Source organism: Physcomitrium patens, chromosome 4 (genome assembly GCF_059467195.1).
Source record: "Physcomitrium patens ecotype Gransden chromosome 4, ASM5946719v1, whole genome shotgun sequence".
Taxonomy (NCBI): Eukaryota; Viridiplantae; Streptophyta; class Bryopsida; order Funariales; family Funariaceae; genus Physcomitrium; species Physcomitrium patens.
Window position 1 is genome coordinate 11,425,877 of NC_143413.1, and position 15,851 is coordinate 11,441,727.

Below are 15,851 nucleotides of genomic sequence, written 5' to 3' on the forward strand. Positions count from 1 at the left end.
GTGGGTGCATACTTTTGTTGAATTCTAATCTCTTTTTCTTTTTTCTTTTTTTTCTTTTCTTTCTTTTTTTTTTGTAGTTTTTTTACATTCCAAAATGGTAAAAGTTGAAGGCAGTGCTGTGAGTTGACCACTGTGCTTGTAGACTTGGATTGCAATTGGTTCTTTTGACATCAGCCCAATTATTTGAACAAATATTTTTTACCATCTGTATGTGAAATAAATATCTCAAAAGTCAACTGCATAGTGTACACAAAGAAGAATTGACTTGGTACCTGCAAAGGAATGTATATAATTCATTTTAAGCAAATATATTTGTAAAAATGCTAGCACTTTAAAAGTGTTAAAATTAAGACAATTGTTAATACTACAGTAACAAATGCTGTATGTCCTTTAGAATGTTTGAGCTATGTGTTTGGATTAAAACACTACACATGTATTGTGGAATACCCATGATATGAGTAATGTTTTTTAAAACTTAAATCATAAATTTGAGATTCTTATCATGACTTTGAAAATGATAAATATTACATGCTTGCATAGGAACAATGGTTTTTATATCTTCAGTTTATATATATACATATATATATATATATTATTTTATTTTAAACGAGTTGTATTGACTTGTTGTATTGACTTGTGGGTTGTGTTTGAAGGCATTTTTATAGACACAAACAGTATATCAGGATATGCTGTAATGTAAATAAATGAGGTGTTCCAGCCATTCAAAAACACTATGATAGAGATTCAATCAAATAATCTAGTCAACACAATAACATCATCAGAATGTTTATAATTTGCTTATTACAGTGCACCACAGATTAGCATTGCCAAGATTTGATACAAACAATAACAATAACGTAATTTAAATATCAAACAATGCAGCAAAAAGTACAAATGTGTCTAGGCATGTAGTCCAAAATATTTATTGGCCAAAAGTGGATTATAGTGTGATTTTTTGACAAATATTCCAAAAGAAAATAAAATTTTAAATTCAAAAAGGAAGATTTACCCAAAAAAGAAAAACATATTTAACCCCTTTTTAGACAAAAAATCAAACCTCATTTCAATTGCATACAAGTATCAATGGTTTAGAATAGTATTTACTTACATACAAGTATAAAATAGTGCCACAATAGCTTTGCTCCACATGAAGAGTGATAAAATCAACCAAGATTTTTCTGAAGCTGTCCGACATCCACAGCAGATTTCAAAATCATCAATGGACGACATTCATTCACACCAATTGGTTGTGTGTGTGAATAAGTCATACATGCCGCGAGAAGCGATGGTCACTTTTGCTGACATGGCAATCCAGCTGGCATCCCAGCGACACTTGCAAGATGCTCTGCTGGCATTGTCTTCACGTTTACTTTTAGTTCAAGCTTTAGACTTTTTGGTTTGATTCAGTTGTTGTTCCTCTTCCTGCAGAATGAAGTCGATGCTTCAACAGCAAAATTAGATCCACCGACTGACGATCCTGCAACGCTTCTTGAACTCTATGTTTCTGTGAATCACCGGCAATGCAGAGTGCACCAAACTGCTACTGAAGGGATTTAATGTATCTCTTGTAGCGGGATGTCAACTGCCTCAAGAAGGCGACCAAGCCGGGTCTTTAGGGTACAAAAACACAAGTGCCGCAGATGGGAGACCAACAACTGGATCCTGCTTCTGCTGATCCCTGATGGTGCGAAGCGAGCGCCAATTACCGCTGCAAATGCCATAATACAATCCTATGCTGCATGGTTATGATCTCCAGGTGAACTATTACTATGTCATCCAAGGATTTGATAGGTTTTGTGGTACAGAAGAAACCGTTCATGTGAAGCTGTGAGAATGCTGAGTTTAGTTGAAGCTAAACTTTTATGATGAGACTAGGATTTTATTCTTCTAGATTCAGATGGTGGTGTGTAGCGGTTTGTGTACAGGGGAATGCTTGATTCACGCATGGATGGAGAATCTGCACCCATGTGGGCATTGGTGCACTGGGTTTCATTCGAGTTCGACAAGCAGGTTCGGCAAAGAATGTAGCGTGCCGAAGTAACGGGAGTAGGATTATTAGGGTTTTGCATCAAGCCTGGGAAATATGTTAAGTCGCAACTGCATGCAATTACTGCGCAATGATCAGCAGCATTCGCAATAGTGAAGTTTTATGTGGATATCACAAGCATTGTAGTCGATGAGATGGCCAGCACTGCTATGTTCTGCGAATTCGAATGAAAGTCTGCTTGAAATGTAAACCAATTTTTTAGTCGGGGGTTTTCTCCGACCCATGTCGAACCAGGGTGATCATCAACTAGTTCATAGTACCGGCGCTCTGCAAGAGGTTCCATACACTGCTTGGAACACCAATGACTCTGAATAGTTGGTGCAAATGATTTTACATTTTTGCATTTATTGAAAATAAAATTTTGCTAATCTTGCAGAGTAATTTGTCCTCGGTGCAAAGCTTGCGATTTAGCCATAGTTCTGAAGCAGTGGAGTGAGTCAAAACCTAGAGATGGATGGTTATCACTTATGACGGTGCGAATACTTGGACATGGAGAATGAGGATGACGCTTTCCAGAGACTCCCTCGGACCCCTCATTTTTTCAAGTTTATTAATGAAAATCTTAACGTTCTGGAAAATGCAAATTCTTCATAAGGCGGAAGAAATGGATGCTTTGAGGGATAGACCAAAGCCCATGGCCCAGTTCAAAACGCATTGTCCCACTGAGTGGTGTTGGCAACACAGCCCAAGCTGGGACTGAAGTGTTTGCCAGAGAAGAATGCAGCTGCGACAGCTCGGTTGGCAGCGTTGGAGAGATGGATCCCGTCCCAGCTCAAGTAGGAGCGCGAGTTGGTGCACGGTGTGACGGTCAAGTTCACTACTTCATTTCCAATGGTTCCAATCTCCGAGCATGTGACCTTTGTGTTGAAGTTTTAGGATCCCCCAGCGCCACAGCACGCCTTCAACGGCTGCGTTATATCTGCAAATCACCGCCACAGTGAACACAACTTCAGGTCATGATTTCTGATTCTTCGAACTCCTTTTCATCACAGTACCGTCACAGGGGTATAATCTTACTGTATGTTTGAGGTGACTTGAGGATGTCGGTGTAAGCGCTGAAAAGGTCGCCGTAGTGAAATGTGACATTGCGGTACTTTTCTCGAATGGTGAGCACTGTGCTATTGAGAGCTGTGTTGTGCGCGGTGCTGATTTTGTTCAAGCTAGACAAGCAACCGTATTTGTCATACTTATCGACACTGGCGGGGTATATTGTGAGAAGAGCAGGGAAACATCCCAGAGGCGGTAAGTTCACCACTACCACGTTTGCCCCTCCAAATTGTGCCAAACCCTGAACGATCACCCATCTCATGTTAGTAATTATATTCTCGTTCAGAATGTGACTAGGCTCTGAAACGGATTGAACTTAGGTCCTGCAAATGCGGGTGTGCAATTCAAAAGGTGATACCCTCTCGAAGTCCCTTAATGTAGCTTTCACGAACTACTGAGCTTCCTTACTTTCAGCAGATCACCGATCGCCGACACAACGCTATCCACTTTGGTCAATAGTCTTCTCGTAGTGGATTTCTGTTCGTAAAGTGAGAAGAAGTAGTCTTGGAAACCAGCTTGCACAATGTATAAGGAGGAGTTAAGCGACGCAACTGAGGGCAGGGATTGGTTAACATCTGCAGGAAGCATACAGAGGAGGTTCAGAGGGGAAAACGAGTAATCGAGTTTAGATTAGCACTTTCATTTTTCCTTTTTTCGGTCGTCAATTACGACTCATGCTCTTCGGAATTCTGAAGCCAAGCTTTGAGTGATTGAGTTGGAAAGAACCATTGTCAAGGGGTCAAGAGCTCACAAGATTGCTGATAGTAATAATCCAATCGAACTTTGTAGCGCCTTAGCCATTGCAACTGGTAATTCAGTGAGAAAGGGGTGTTGAAACCCGAATTTGGAATCCATTCGCTGGTTTGGTTTACCGCTGTTGCTCCAGCAGCTCCAAAATTCGAACCAAACTGCGGCATCGTTGCAGTGCTACGGAGAAAAGGATATGAGGGTCCCAAGCTGCTGCCGAAGGCTGCTCAATATATCCAGTGTGCCACCATCAGCATCATCATCGTTGCTGGGTGGACTCAGGAATCAGGACATGGAACAAAGCAGGAGAACTTACAGAAGAAGTCGACGAGGAGCGTTCCATCACACATACGATCAGCTGCATGGGATGCCCACAAGGCGCCATTGGGATTTGCCTCCGCGTACGCAAACTGGACTGGAAACGCAGCAATGGAATTTCCGTTATCAACTAAAGAATCGCCGAAGGAATAAACTGCCGGGTACTCGCAAACAGTCGCCGAGTCTACCCCTTTGAATGCAATCGTGTGAAGGCAACATGTCACCACCAGGACATACCAAAGCACGCTTCTCCTCTCCATCTTTACTTCTCGCGGCAAAATCTGCTAGCACAATTTGGATCACCTCTCCTGAACCATGTGTAGCCTCTGCTGCGAATGCCCACAAGTAAACACAATTTGAGGAACTTTATATATAAGAATGCATAGGGAGAGAGAAGTCGATCATTCGCAACACTATCTTGATAGACCTTCTATCATCAACAGGAAGTGACCAACCCCCTCTAGCATGACGCGTGGTGGAGTTGCGGTAAAGCCAGCCAAATCATTATTTTGCTACTCATTCGAAATGTACTAAAAACATTTCTTCTCCTCTTAAACACTTTTTCGTGAGTACATATTAGAAAGCAAGGTCTCTCGTTGATCCCACTTGCAAAGACGCACTCATTGAATCAATGCAACGGGCGTATTAAAAAGGTAGAAAGATTGTGTATAACTCTTAGCGACGCGAAACTTGGATTTCTGTCTGGAAGGTGGAGTTTGAAGCTCCCCAACTTTTTGTGGTGAAGCTACAGAAGACATTGACAGTTGTGTGAGTTGGCAGTGGCCTTTTATTAATTTCTCTGAACAAAGCCAATCGAGTCATTGCGTTTCCCCTGTTCTGTTTGCTTCTCTCAATCGGGCACTGTCGGTCATTCATGGGCGACATTTGTGGTTCCGCAGCACTAATTCTCTTATAATGCCAAAAGCAGCAGCGCTCTACCTGAATGATTGATCATCTTCTCAGTAACATCATCTTTTCCTTGCCACGCACTTAGCCCTAGCTTCTGTTCCCATCGATTACGAAAGTTAGACAATCGCCGAAGATGAGAGAGACCATGAAGTGAACGTCTGCGACATCCATGAAAACACGATTACGCGAACGAGAACAACATTACCCAATTCATCTCAATCTAGTGCAAGCCAGTCAAAGACCATCCCCATTACTCGACCATTCAGAGAACCCATGAACTAACCTCTACAAGGACGTCCAATACCCTAAACTTACCAGTTTACACCCCCAAAAGAAACACGTCTACAGCATGGGAGCCTGTAGCGACTGACTTAAGAGAGGGATCTGTCAGCTGCTAGTGCATTATTCACAGTGATCGATCGTCACGTACACGTGTGTCAAGTCGACGTTGTGCGACGACGAAATGAATTGGGAGTACCCAGCTTTTAAAATCATTGCCGAGATTGAGACACTGGATCACTGTGGAGATGTAAGCAGTAGGGAGGGAGGTAGGCATGGGCTGTGAAGGCAAAGACATGGAAGCGATGCTCATAACCTGGTTTCATTTCCATCCACCAGCAGGCTCTTGAGCTTTACATCCTTTGGATCTGTGATCGTGTTCCATTGTTCCTTATCACGCATTCTGCGATCATGTTAGTTGCCGTCGGTGATGAAGACGCTGTTGTGTTGCATCGAAGTTTGCGGTTTCTCGATACCTGTGAGCGATAGTGATGAATCGAACCAGCCAGGTACCACAAGAGCTATGACCTTCGTATAACAAGCGCAGCCACAGCCTTCAGGTTGTTGCCTCTTCTGCCTTGTTACTCTGGTGCTACTTGTTACTTTTGTTGTTGTTACTATTGTGATCGTTATTGTTTTTGAATAAATAATTGTGAAAGTAAAAAAATCCCTTCTTCTTCTAGGTTTCTATTCTTACCAACACAAATTGCAGTGTAAATAATTTCTTATGCTTGTGTTTATAATATTTTTATTTTTCAAAAAATCTATTATTTAATTGTATTAAGAGGTGTCATTGTCACACCATCTACTACTTTTAGTGATGTTATGACTTTTGAAAATTATTTCATAAATAGCTTCAACATAGAAGTGGTAAAACAAAATGACTTTTTGTCAACATCATATATTGTTCAAAAAATATTCAACTCACTTATATATACAATCATTCTATAAAGAAAAAAGAATGTTAAATTTACTAATAATTAGACTATAATACTTGCCACATTGCTTTGTAATAGCAAAGCACTTATATTATCCTTTTATTTTAGCATTCTAGACTTATAATTATACAAGTTATGTATCTTTGTACATAATTCTATATGATTTTATATTAACTAAAGAAATTATTATATTATTTATTTACACAAAAGTCATACACAAAAGAAATTTTTGTAATTGATTTTATTTTAGATTCATTATATATAAATACATACATATATACATATAGTATTGCTATTGCCACCACAATCTGCCATCCATCCCATGTCACTATAGTTTTTGCTACTACCACCACAATTGCCTATTAAATACATGCCACCTTTATTCAATACCTTTCTAATTAAAGTTTTTTTAATACATTTCAAATTATTTGATTAAATATTTTTTTATTATTAGAATACAAAAAACTATATATATATATATATATATATATAAATCAAGTGGATAGTAGATTGTAGTGACATTAGTAATATTATAAATAAATTAAATATATTTTAAAAAATATTTTTTAATATATAAAATCAAACAATAAATTTTATATTAGTATTTATAAAATATTATATTGAATATAAATATTAAAATCTTTTGTACTATTCATTATAAAATAATATATATATATATAATTCAAAGCTTAGGAATAGAATACATTTTAATGTTACATCAAAGACAAATTACCTTTTAAAAAAGTAGTTATTTAATTAGAACCAATTGCTATATAGCAAAATATTACTTATAAGCTTGATTTATGAATATATATATATATATATATATATATGTATGTTATATATGTTATATATATAGGAGAATGTTAAATAGATACAAGTTTTTACTAAATTTATCTACCCATTTTAACTATTATAAAAGTAAATAAAAAAAATTCTAGATTCATTTCTCCACTAATGGATATGCAACTAATGAAAACCAACCACATTCATCATGATTACCGTATTCTTTAATAATAGTGGGTTGATTTTGTAAAAGCATAGATCTATTTAGCATTCTCTTATATATAAATCATATATTACATAATTTTACTTGAAATCAAACTATAAATCACATCTTTATTACTTGGGTATTGCTAATGCTACCACAATTTTTGCCACTACTACCACAACTTGCCACCTATTCAACATATGTATATTTTTTTATTTTTGTTATTCTAATAAAAAATTCTATTCAATCAAATGGTTTAAAAAATCTTGGACAAAGAAGATTTGATTGGATTGAAAAGTATAGATAAAAAGTGGCATGTGATAGATGAAGATTGGGATGGCAATAGTAAAAATTGTAGTGACATTAGCAATACCCTATTACTTGATATTTCTATATTTTGTTTGTCATAACACAAGAATTCAAAAAAAAGATGATCATAATGTCTAAAGAAGTCTCTTGCCCAATGCTTCACTTGTCCAATCATTTTATTACACAACCAAGTGAATTAAATTTTATTACGCTGTTCATTTGGGGTGAAAAAATAATCAGTGTTTTGATTTCACGAACAATGTCGTTGACTATCCCCTGCACGGTTCTCATTCATCTTACACTCATTGTAAAACATTCATCCACAGCTCATTGAACGGCCCCGTCGCATCAGGTGCAAGAGCACCGTAACGATCATCCACAGCAACGATACTTCTGACGAACGTAGAACGCTGCGTTCGTTCGCCCATCCGTCTTTTCGTTCGTTCCTCGAGTCCCGGCGAGGGCCGTCGCCGCCAACTCCTTGGCTAATTATTGTCGTTGCCGTCGACATCGCAAAATCCTACGGCTTCGACGCGCGCTCTGTTCCTGCCTCCCCACATCCATGCAATGCCCTTCTCTGCAACTTTAGCTTCTCAATGAGACCTTGATTGTCTGTTGAGCCACTGTGCAGCGAGCGCACAACTGCAAAGAAGAAGGGCATTGGAATTGGTCACAATGCTCGGTGCCATTGCTCTGGGCAAGCAGCGGCAGGCGCTTATTGAGCACTGCCACCAAGTCATGGTTCGGTCATGTGGAGATCGAGCTTAAGGATCCCATCTTGGGCGTCACGGAAGCTTAGCTCGCCGACACTCACCCGCAGAAGATGAAAGTTGACGTTATATGTGCTCGTGACGATTGTTATATGGATTTTGTAGAGATCCCTTCTTGTTGGATTTAGCATTCTTGCGTCGGATTTTTTTCTTAGTTTTAAGCGAGGTGTGGTGTAGTTTCATTTCTTCTTGTTTTAATGTTTTAACGAGTCAATTCATTTGTTTATGTTCCACCACTGACTCTGGAATATGCAGATGCCTGCGTCACTGCGTCACATTTTTCTGATCCATAACTGTGGGATGGTATGTACTGTTAGCTCTTGTGCTCTCATCCCCTTCAACAGTCATCCTCCCAATTAACTAAGTTTATCTAGTTTCCAGGATTACATCACCTAATAGCTCAGATCATAACCATACACATGTACATTAGTTAGTGGTCCGAAACTTGTGTATATTCAGGTACTGTCTTGAGTACCACATTGAATACAAAATGTTTCTTTTCTTTGTTTTGGAACTATTGTCAACATGGTATCAGAGCGCATTGTATGGGTCTTGGATATATTGTAGAGGTATATAGATTATTGTTATAGTACTAGTAAGTAAGAAGTGAGCTCTGCTCCTTTTTTCAATTATTTATTGGTATTTCTAGATGTAAGCTTTGCTCTTTTCTTCTTCTTGTATACAAAGAAGTATTCTCAAAGAAAGTCAATTAATATGGCAGAGCATGGTAGTCATAGTAGTATGTCAGTAGAAGAGGCAAACAAGTTGAGAAGTATCAACAACTAATACATATGACAACTCAAGATGAAGGTCATATTTAATAGAACTAATGTAAGGAAACTTACAAAAACTTATACTTAGCCTACTAACTTTTTAACAATAGTTCTTGGAATTTAGTACATTAAATAATTGATGAAGAAAGCAAAGAATCATGTCTTGTTTAAAATTCAATTGTCAATTATGAATACCTTTTTTTGGCTTTGTATCTATATTTATAGATCCAACACTTACATTGAAGAGCCTAAAATTGAAGTTTGCTTCATAGAATAAATTACAACTTTTCATGTTATCTAATCATTTTAATACGTTAAAGATGCTAGAATGAAGTTCTTTAGAAGATTATGTGAACAAGGCCAAAAACATCAAAAACAAGTTAATGTCTATAAAAGTTGTTATATTAGATAGACAAATTTGTCAACTACTATTAAAATATCTTCTAAAGAGCTTTAAAAGGGTAGTTTAAATATTTAACAACCTTAATATGATGCTCACATTTGATCAATTAATAACAAAACTTGTCACCAAAGTGACAAGATAATAGCAGAGGATGGTCTAGCTAAAAGTTGAAGAAGCTTTAGTTGCATATTTCACCAAAACAACTAACTTTAGGCCTTAAGGTAATAATACAACTCAAGTATGGAGAAGATTTCAAAAAAGATATTTTTTCTAATAAAATATACTTTTGTTGGTTATTATTATGGATGCAAAGGTCCTCTAGGAAGAGGTTTTTTAAGGTCGTACATTACATGCTACAACTATAGACAATCCGACCACATTACAATAAAATGCATCTTTCAACCAAATAGGTTGTTGTAACTAAACATTGGTAGATGCCAATTTTATCCAACAACCTATACGAATGCCATAAAAAATCTTGATATATCACTAAATAAAATATTTGAATATATCAACCTCCTTCAATATTGGTACATAGATAGTGGAGCATCTATGTATGTTACTAAAAAACTAAATATGTCTAATATTTTTTTGTAAGCACAAGATTCAAGTATTAAAAATAAATTAATGTAAATTTTTTATCTAATACAACTTCAATAATTATTACAATAGCCAAGGTATAAGAAAACACTTAGCTTAAGTAAATATTCTACAAGAAAATGAAGTAGCATAGTACTAAAATTGGATAATTATTGAAAAAGTACAATCACTAGTAGCAAACAATGGTCTATCAAGTTTTTTGTATACAAGAGCCGTAGCAACCATATATTATCTTATCAATTGCAATCTTATATGTGCCAACTTAGTTATCACAACTTAAGAAAAATATTTAAATAGAGTTTTCAATGTTCAATATTTTTAGATGTATGACATATTTATACATTTCTAAGGATGATAAGCACAAACTAGACAAGAAGACCAGAACGTATATGTTTCTTAGTTATGAAAAATAAAACAAAATTTATAATTTGTATAATCTTGTAAAATAAAAGATAATATTAAATTGTAACATTACTTTTGATGAAAGTATTATAAGATATTACCATCTCTTATTAACCTCTTTGATAACAAAAAATATGTTTCTTATCTTTGATACCACCTCCAATGACAAGAATGATGAAAATTTGGATCTATTACTTATTGATCCTCATCAAGAAATAATAAATACTAGCTATATATAACCAAAAAATATAAATGACTTAAGAGCACCACCAAAAAATTTCAAGGAAGAAAAATTGGACATATTTCAAGATACTATAGCCTAACAAAGTCCTAGAAGACCAACACTATTTGATGAAAAGGCAAGTCTATTTGTTAGGCAATATCCTATGTTCAACCAAATACTATTTGTAACATTAAGAGATCATATTTAGACACTTGTCTCTGAAATAATAAAAGAATCAGCCAACTATTATGAAGCAACACTAGATAAAAGATGGATAGATGCCATGCAATAAGAAATAGATTCAATTTGAAGAAAGAATACCTATGATGTTGTAGATAGAACAATTGATAAGTTTCTCATAATCACTAAGTAGATTTATAAAGTTATGAATGAACTATTATAAAATATTGAAAAGCTAAAAGCCAAAATTGTTGCCAAAGATTTCTAATAACATAAAGGCATTGATTATTTTGATATATTTGCCCTTGTTGTATGATTATCAATTGTGACAACTGCACTATTAATTGTGGCAAAACAAAAATGGCAAGTATCTCAAATAGATGTCAAAAGTACCTTATTTAATAGCCAAGTAGAAAAAGAAGTATATATAAAAATTCTCAAGGATTTTGATGGAGAAAAAAACCTTAAAAATATATGCAAGTTAAGCTATGTATTTTGTGATTTAGATTAGGTACTAAAATCTTGATATTTAAAGATGAATTCTTGATTATTATTTTAAAAAACGATTCAAAAAAATATTTATTTAAATATATACTTTAAAATAAATAAATAAATAATTATTATCATTTTATATGTTGATGACTTCTTGATATTAGATGATGACAATAAGAAAATTAAGTAGATACAACAAGAATTATCAAAATAATTTAAGATGAATAATCTTAGATTAGTAAAATTTTACTTTGATATCAAATTTGAGTATTATCAATTTAGGATTTAATTATATCAAAGAAAATATATTAAGAAATAGATAAAATATTATAGACTTATTAATAATGCATCTATAAAGCTCCCTATAGATCCATACTTTCATCTCTAAATAGAAATAGTAAAAAATATGTTGATCCTAAATTTTATAGATTACTAGTTAGAAGTCTAATATATGTAATAAACACATGGCGTGATACATATATTATATTATAAGGAGCATAAGTTGATACATGAATGCACCAAAGAAGGCACATCTATAAGCAACAAAACATATCTTAAAATATTTAGGATTTGCTATTACTTTTGGATTACATCTAATTACAAACAATGATGAGCATTATTTTATATTTGTGGATGCCAATTAAGGCAAGAATTTGAATATAAAAAGATCAGCTTTGGAAATTATGCAAAAACTAGAGAATTTAATAGTATACTGATTGAGTAAATTTCAAGACATAATATCACCATCAACCACCAAAGTTGAATATATAATTTTATCAAATACAATAGATGGCATCTTTCATTTGGAAAAGCTATTTGCAAAACTTGGCATAAGCAAGACAAAACCAACACCAATGTATAGTGACAATCAATCCTACATCAAATTGATAGATAATCTTATCATACATAAAAAAACTAAGTATATTGATATCAAGTTATATTTTATTAGAGAAAAAGTATAATTAGGAGAAATAGAAGTAGACTTTATTTCCACTTTGGCACAACAAGCTAGTTTCCTAACTAAATTTGTATCAACCTATTGATACACTATTATCAAGAACAAAATTGAGATAAAACTATTGTCCAACTTATATATCTCAAGCAGTCTTTGATAAACTTAAAATCCTAACTTCCAAATATAATTTTGCCTCTTCTATTGATTTGAAATCTTTATGTTGAGCGTCACTAAATCTTTTTACTTGTTGCTTACAATCTTTTCAAGTGGTATAAATTCTAGGTTTATAATCTCTTCACTCAACATATAGCTTTTTCCTTCATAGCACAAGTATGTTAACATCTTCCTATGCTTCAAGTAATATTTCTAATCCTATACTCTGAGCATTAGAAGACAAATGAAGCATCATCGGCATAAACTATCAAAGAACCTTTGAGAGAATGTATCAATCAAATAAAAGTTATCTCTATTAAAAAATCACAACAATGATGTACAACTACAAGTAATAGACATATTGCAAGTTCAATTATCTCAACCTGTAGAAGAATCAAGCACATAATATAAAAGCATTGTAAAAAATTATACTCAAGACTAGTACATAATTTTAAATATTAGTTTCTTAGTTAGATGTATATACCATAATAAATGCATGTATCTCTCTATACATATGCTGTATAACCTCAACTAGAAGAAAACTAATATGCGACATACTATTGCTTATATAAAGTTGAGAGCAAAAAGAGGTGTTAGCTCTTATGCTCTCATCTCCTTCAATAGTCATCCTTCCAATGAACGAAGTTCATTTAGTTTACAAGATTGTATTACCTTAATAGCTCAAATCACAACTATACACATATGTATTAGTTAATGGTCCAAGGCTTGTATATATTTAGATGCTATCTTGAGTACCACATTAAATACATAATTTTTTTTTTTTTTTTTTTTTTTTTTTTCTTTCATCTGGAATTATTGTTAATATGTAGATTATGAGCTTTTGTATTGTTTTTTTTCTTTTTTTATTATTTTTGTTAACTATTTTATTGAAAAAATTAACCATTGTTATATTATATATAATCTTTGATCATTTGCATGAGCCAAAATTAGTTTGTTAAAGCTTATTAAAATTTGGCTATTTTCTTATTAATATCTATTTGGTAACTTCTAACTTTTTATTCATATTTCTTGGATCTACTTTATTTCTTATCATAATATTTTTTGTAATAGAAATTTTAATTATAAAATTAAGTTATTTCTAATCATGTCTTATATTTTTGTCACAACCTTGTTATTGTATTACACTTAATATTTTAATTGCAATTTTTTTTGGTTGCTCTCATAATTGATATCAATAATAGTTTTTAATATTATATATATCTATAAAAATTAAGAAAAATATAAAAAATATGGTTAAATTTAATAAAAATCTATAATCATTAATTATATAAATAATAATAATATTATATAAATAGCATAGAATCATATAAATTATCTAAATAAAATAAATATATTACAATTATGATTCAAATATAAAATTGTATTAAACTATATTTAAAATCTTTATTTATTGTTTTGGTATGTATGGAATTTTATTTCAATTATTATAAAATTCATCTTTCTTTTTAACATACCATTGATAACTACTTGTAGATAAATTTATTTATAAGATGGAATAAAGAATATACAAATACATCTTTTGATGTATATATTAGAATTTTATAATTTAAATCTTTCAAATAATAATAATAATAATAATAATAATAATAGTAATAATAAGAAATTATATTATTTTATTGATTTTTTAAAATAATGAATACATACATACTTTATTTTTTAGTGTTTAAAAAATCATACATAGTAAAAGATTTTTTATTTTTTATTAAAAAAATAATACATAATATTTAATTAATTTAATTTAAATTTAAAGTAACTTTATATTAATTGATTTCAAAAAAATCTACTCTTAAAGAAATATATAAGAAGCTCTTTAAACATCATAATAATTCTCTTAATCTATATTGTTTATTTTTAGATTGATTGATTATTTATAATGTAAATAAGAAAAATACAGTTTTATCTTTTAAAGAAATTAAAACTTTGCTTGTTGTTACTAAGTAACTTCAACTAACACAGCCTAAAATGTGACTGATACATTGTATCAAACGTAGTAATTATAATGATGCATAAAAATTTGTAACACAACAACAATAGTAACATAACATTCTCAAATTCAATACTCAAATTTTGACTATATTTATAAAAGATTATATTACATATCATGGAATAATAAAACACCAAAAATCTTGTATTTGAACTTAAAATAATCTCAAAAAGATCATTATTGTAGCTGGTAAAAAAACCTATCAAATTTACTTTACATACTCAGTTTTTGAAACACCAAGTCTAATCTTTGACTCAGTTGAATTGCCTTTGTCCTTTTGGAACTATTTCCCACCCCATCTGTAATGCAGGTGTTAGTGGCACTTGTAGATGTCGGTTTATATTGTTCAAAGAAATTTGCATAATCTAGAAAATCTTCGGTGATTTATCACTAGTGAAAGATATACCAACATCAACCACCTACAGTAAATTGAACGCTTGAGCGAAGCAACACAGAGAGCTGGTGATTCTTCGGGTTTTGGGGGAGTAATTTTATATTAAGCTCGAATAGATTTTGGGCGTTTCGGCACCTTGAATTCAGTGACCTCTAGAGATAACATTGAACTGGAAGAGGTGGTGCTGTCAAACCTGCGAAGAAATGCTAACCATACTGCAGAAAAACGCAAACTGACCCACAGTTGAGAGTTGATCGTTTTGTTTGAAGAGTACACATCACTGAATACAGTAAAAATTAGGTTTCTGGAAGTGTGAAGAACGTCGGAGAAGACATGGTTGATGAGCAATTCATGTGGACTGCGTGTACAGCCGAATTGAAACGATGTGCGAGTCTTCTCAAAAGAGTGTTGATCTCCTGTGAAATAGCAGAAAAAGCTTACGTGGAGAAGACCACGAGTGGTGCTCAGGAGGACATTGTGCTCGTGATAAGGGCCATGTTTAAGATCAAGCTCAAGGTGAGCTTCCACAAGCTCATCAGCTCTCTCCATCGTAAACTTTCGCAAAACTTGAGCATGGATCTGCGGTTTTGACGCAAAAAAGGCGCATTTACCCGAATACGGATCGTCTCATGAGCGCTGTTGCTATTGGGCGGGGCTGTGGAGGTACTCTCTCAGGGACATCCTTCTTCGAGCAGCTGCTCTTACATGTTATCATGGACAACGGCACGGTCTCAACAAATGTTGCAGGTGTTTTCGTCGGACGGCTTTCGTGTCTCCAAAGGGTGAAGAGTTTCATATTCGTGGTTACAATTTTATCACGAATTGCTCGACCCAGCTGCTTGATTGGTTTTGTCAGAAGCGCCGAAAGAGAGCTGTGCTAGCAGGTGGGCAGTTCGCGCAAAACCTGCGGAAGGGC

At 33.6% G+C, this 15,851-nt stretch overlaps 1 protein-coding gene and 1 long non-coding RNA gene across 2 annotated transcripts; one reads left to right on the forward strand and one right to left on the reverse strand.

Moving 5' to 3' along the window:
* Positions 1–1,406: 1,406 nt before the first annotated feature.
* On the forward strand, positions 1,407–3,175 carry LOC141045294 (uncharacterized). Its single transcript, XR_016502618.1, has 3 exons — positions 1,407–1,756; positions 1,926–2,010; positions 2,424–3,175. It is a non-coding gene; the product is annotated as an uncharacterized LOC141045294 (long non-coding RNA).
* On the reverse strand, positions 3,045–5,749 carry LOC112281574 (GDSL esterase/lipase At4g01130-like). Its single transcript, XM_073533518.2, has 7 exons — positions 5,664–5,749; positions 5,099–5,226; positions 4,397–4,488; positions 4,158–4,251; positions 3,846–4,064; positions 3,503–3,669; positions 3,045–3,335 (listed from the first exon to the last, which is right to left on the reverse strand). The coding sequence occupies exons 1-7, from the start codon at positions 5,747–5,749 to the stop codon at positions 3,045–3,047; spliced, it is 1,077 nt and encodes a 358-aa protein (XP_073389619.2).
* Between the last annotated feature and the right edge of the window lie 10,102 nt (positions 5,750–15,851).